At 55.3% G+C, this 4587-nt stretch overlaps 1 protein-coding gene across 3 annotated transcripts in view; it reads right to left on the reverse strand.

The window, feature by feature from the left end:
• CPNE6 (copine 6) overlaps positions 1 to 4587 on the reverse strand; it is a 7933-nt gene that overhangs the window by 1408 nt on the left and 1938 nt on the right. The window contains exons 2-13 of one of the 3 annotated variants that reach the window (XM_021718440.1): positions 4188 to 4359; positions 3566 to 3745; positions 3119 to 3193; positions 2882 to 2956; positions 2634 to 2717; positions 2453 to 2542; positions 1976 to 2080; positions 1679 to 1765; positions 1362 to 1421; positions 972 to 1105; positions 839 to 893; positions 696 to 747 (exon numbers count right to left, since the gene is read on the reverse strand). In XM_021718440.1, the coding sequence (XP_021574115.1) occupies positions 696 to 747; positions 839 to 893; positions 972 to 1105; positions 1362 to 1421; positions 1679 to 1765; positions 1976 to 2080; positions 2453 to 2542; positions 2634 to 2717; positions 2882 to 2956; positions 3119 to 3193; positions 3566 to 3745; positions 4188 to 4355 (1165 nt within the window). In that variant the 5' untranslated portion in view covers positions 4356 to 4359. Of the gene's footprint in view, positions 1 to 695; positions 748 to 838; positions 894 to 971; positions 1106 to 1361; positions 1422 to 1678; positions 1766 to 1975; positions 2081 to 2452; positions 2543 to 2633; positions 2757 to 2881; positions 2957 to 3118; positions 3194 to 3565; positions 3746 to 4187; positions 4389 to 4587 lie in introns of all 3 variants that reach the window. The other 2 variants (XM_021718438.1, XM_021718439.1) reach the window with 2 other exon arrangements.

A 4587-nucleotide genomic window follows, 5' to 3' on the forward strand; every position in this document is an offset into this window, starting at 1 on the left:
CCATTCCCGGCCACTGCAGCCTCAACCTGCTGGGCTCCGGCGATCCTTCCACCTTAGCCTTCCGAGTAGCTGGAACTACAGGCACGGGCTACCACACCCGGCTAATTTTTGATTTACTATAGAGATGAGGTCTCGCTAAGTTGCCCAGACGGGTCTCGAACTCGCGGGCTGAGGCAATTCACTCACCTCAGTCTCCCAAAGCACAGGATTACAGGCTGTGCCACCGAGCCCGGCAAGTCTTTTTTTTTTTTTTTTGAGTTAGAGTCTCACTGTTGTTGCCCAGGGTGGAGTGCAGTGGCATGCTCACGGCCACCGCAACCTTGACCTGCTGGGCTTAGGCGATCCTTCTGCCTCAGCCTTCCAAGTAGCTGGGACTACAGATACATGCCACCATGCCCAGACAGTTTTTTGTGATTTATTGTAGAGACGAGATCTCACCAAGTTGCCCAGGCGGGTCTCAAACCCTCCGGGCTCAGGCAATCCTCTCACCTCGGCCTCCCAAAGTGCTGGGATTATAGGCTGAGCCACTGTGCCTGGCCTGGAAGTCTTATGAATGAAGATAGGCCTTGGATGGGTGGGAGGACCAGGGATCTGGGCCTGTGGGAATACAGTCTGTGCTCCTGAATGGGGTATACTGCATGTTCGGCAAGTGTGTGTATGGGGAAGGTGAGGCTGGAGGGTATCTTCCATCTTACCTTCACATTCAGGGTTTTCTGGGTCAAAGTTGATAGCAAAGTCATGGGACACCTGCAGGGTAAGGTGAGCGCAGTGAGGGGGATGTCTTTTCTTCCTGTCTGACTCACTTACCATCTCCTCCCTTCCCTCGCACCCAGCCTACCTCAAAGTCGGGGGGAATTCGAGCTCCAAAGCCAAAAGCTGGGAACCGCTTATCACTGAGGAGAGGAAAAGGCTGTGGGTCCATCAGGCAAGGCCTCCCTCCCTGTCCCTCCTCCTCTCCCACCCCCTGCTACCTGTCATAGTCCTGGCAGATGCCTCCAACAGCACGCAGAGCTTGCAGGTAGTGGTTGGGCTGTCGGGGGCTGAGGCAGTGTAGGGACTGGCTGCTCCTAGGGTCCCCATTGGAAGCTGTAAAGTCGATGGCCACCTGGTGGGGATGGGAGTGGAGAAAGGGTCATGCTGCAGCCATGAGAGCCAACAGAGAGGCTGGGCCAGAGCTGGGGTGTGTAGGGAAAACTAAGATGAGTCTGGGGGAGCCCGCAGGGAGCTTGATGGTTGGGAATGCGTGTGGGTTATAAGCTCATGAGAAGCTCAAGTGAGGGCAGTGCAGATTCTGGGCTCCTTTGTTCACTATGGACTTAGTCCCTCCCTCTTGCCTGTGTCCCCATCCTCTGGACTGTTACCGTGAAGCTGATCTGGCAGCCACCCATGATGTAATCCAGGAAGGTGTGTACCTTCTCCACCTGGTGGTAGGGAGATGGGTAAGGTGAGGGGGATGGGCTAGTCCTTTGAGGAGTGAGCTTGGGGAAGGGCTTCTGCAGGGAAAGTGGAAGGGCCAGAGTTCCTGAGATTGCAGTTGGGGGTGAGATAGGGCAAGGGTTCCCAGTTCCCAGAATTAGAAAAACTGGTTTTTGAAACATAGGAAGAGTCGAGTCTAAATTGTGGCAGGGGCAGGGCTGGGGCAGGGCTGGGGCAAGGCTTGAGGCGGAAATGAATTTACCGTGCACTGGGCCAGCACTACCGTCCCTGAACTCTTGTAATTCTTCTTCTTGTCCCGGTACTTGGGGTTGATACAGTCCCACTGCATCTAGACCCCAACCCACAAGCTCAGGGTCACAAGTCCATCAGGTGACCCCTCACCCTCTCTCAGTAGAGCCTCCCAGAGCAAGACCCCCCTGGCTCGGTCCTTCTACTTTCCACCCTCTTCACCTCCTGTCACCCACAGTCTCTTCAGCACCACCCTCAAGATTCTCCCAGGGAGCTGGGTGGGATTCCAGGGGAAGGGTCTTTGTGGCACCTCCTGCCCAGGGTTTGCTGTTCCTTCTTGCATCTCCTGGAAAGTGCTGGTGAACTCGCCAATGAAGTCATGCTTCCCACTCGAGTCATAGTCATACACCAGGAACTGAGAAGGCAGAGGGTTGGGTGGGGTCAGAATCAGGGATGCTTTGCAGTGGTTCATGGTGGGGGGTGGGAAGTTCTCAGGGAAGTAGGGGCCGCGAAGCCTCTAGGCCCAAACAGACATCCTCAACCTGTTCAGAGGGGCCACTTGCTGGACTTTGTTCTTTGGTTCAGTCTGGCAGGGACTTTGGTCACTGATAAAAGGCACACCTGTGGGGAACTTAACACTGAGCTGTGACCTGTTATTTATCCCACAGTGGGATGTGTTGATCACATGGGGAAGAGGGAATAGGCTTGCCACACCCGGGGTGGGGGTGGTCTCAGACAGAAGGCTGGCCGCTGTGACCAGGCTGTGCTTATTTGGCTGGGGCTTCACCTTGAGAGGCCGGTGGACATCACAGCTGCATAGGGAATGCAGGGACAGGCGGAATGGCTCCCAGCTGGGGTTCAGGTTGTTCTTCACCACCTTGGAGAGGCACCAGGGAACTGGTCACCTCCTGTCTGGGTTTTCTTACTTTGCTCTCCCCACCTCCATCCCCATAGCCCCAGGCACCAACCTCGGTCCTCCAAACCAGCTGATCACTCTGGTCCCCGTTGGTCTTATAGATCTCCATGAAAGGGTCAGACTTGCTGAACAGATCCTGGGGATACAGGGGAAAGGGCCCTGCGTCTGATGGGGTCTGCAAGGAGGGCAGAGGAGGGGGCTAACACCGAGGAGAGAGCAGGCCTGGGCCCCCGGGATCTGTCTTGTGTGGGAGCCTAGGACTAACGGGGGACACAGGGGCCTGGATTCTGGGGTTCCAACCTTGTTATCCAGCTTGTGGGCTCTGAAGGTGAGTTGCACATAGTCGTTTGTGCCAGACACCTCCTCAGCTACAATCTGCAAGGTAGATACAAGTGAAAGGACACCCCACCCCACCACAAGGGCTACCCTATGCCCTTTTCCTTAAGTGAGGGAGGTCCTGGGCATGACATCGCCATGATGTCCATACAAGGGAATTGAATGCCTGGCCCAAGGTAAAATACAGGTGACTTTGCCTACCGTGATGGTGGACTTGCCCGCAGTCTTTCCATTCTTCAGCAGTAATGGCTTAGTGACCTTGGTTTGTGATACAATCTGGGGACAGAGGTAGAAGGAGACCCAGCTGTGATGTCCCCACCTTCCTTGGCCATGTTACAAGGGGTAGAATAATAAGTGCTCTCGGAGTGTCCACAAGGGTTGACCTTTTGACTTCGGCTAGAATTGGACTCAATTTCTGCAGAAGCCTTGAGAGGGAAGCACTATGACCCCTCATTTTTTTAGATGGGGAAACTAAGATTCAGAAAGGTTAATTATCTTGCCCAAGGCTGAACAGCCGGTGAATGACAGAAATGGGATTTAAGCTCTGACTGAACTAGCTCCAGAGCTCATGTTCTCTCATTTTGGCTTCCAGAAGCAGAAGCTTATGAGGGTAGGATGGGGTAGGGTGGGGTGACTGGGAATGCAGACCTGGCCCAAGGTGCACTCTGTAGAGCCTAGGAAGGTATCATTTCGGGGGCTGGTGGCTCCGTCCTCTGCATCAAACACATGGAACTGCAGGGGCTGCTTCTCCTCAAAAAAGTACTCCAGGGCCAGCACCCGGGAGAAGACAGGGCTAGAACAGGAGCGAAGCACCTCCGTGCGCTCCACCTATGGTGGGGGGCAGGGGAGAGAGCTCTCTGGGGATCGAGGCTTCTTTTCCCTGCCTTAGACCACCCAGGTCATGTCAGCTCTTCTTGGGCCCCATATCCCTAGCTCCCAGCTCTTCTTCTCCTAAGATGACCCCTGAACTTGGGGTACAGCCTGCTCACTGTACCTTTAGTCCTCTGGGGCTATCATAAGGCCTTTGGGAGTGATCCCATTGCCTCTGGGACAATCTCAGGACCCCCTGGGACTCTGTAAAAGCTGTAAAATGGGTTGTGCTTGTGATTATGGCACACCTGTCTCCAAGGTTCCCCAAACGACTTAGAAAAGGTTCCCCCCTCCAGAGTCCTCACATCTCCCTACTGGGATTTCGCTGCTCCCAGCAAACCTCCCTCCTTTCCCAGGCTTAACCCAGGTTAGTTAAGGAGAAACCCCAAGCTGCTCTCACCTCCACCCACTGCTCATCAGAGTAGAGCTTGAGCAGCACACAAGGGTGGGGTTTGGTGAGTGTGTCCCGGTCCAAGAGGCCATGGCAGGAAACCCGCAGTTCTACCCGAGAGGCCCCCAGCGTCATGGTTGGGGGCTCAGGCACCCATCCCATCTCAGGGTCCGACATGTCACTGTGTGTACAGAGCAGGTGCTCTGGACCCTGGAAAGAGAACAAGGGAGGAGTGTGTCCTCTGGGGACCTGGTCCCCACCCTCTTGCCCTCCTTCCTTGAGACCCTGGGGTCTCATGGGCCTCCTGCTTTCTTGCCCACCACTTGGCTTCCCAGGAGCTCCAAGCAGGGAGGACAGAGGTCCCGAGCCTCTCACTCCTGCACCAGAGCCTGGCGCTTCTGTCACATCT

The sequence above is a fragment of the Carlito syrichta genome, unplaced genomic scaffold (genome assembly GCF_000164805.1).
Source record: "Carlito syrichta isolate Samal-C Ts95f unplaced genomic scaffold, Tarsius_syrichta-2.0.1 Scaffold312194, whole genome shotgun sequence".
Lineage (NCBI taxonomy): Eukaryota > Metazoa > Chordata > Mammalia > Primates > Tarsiidae > Carlito > Carlito syrichta.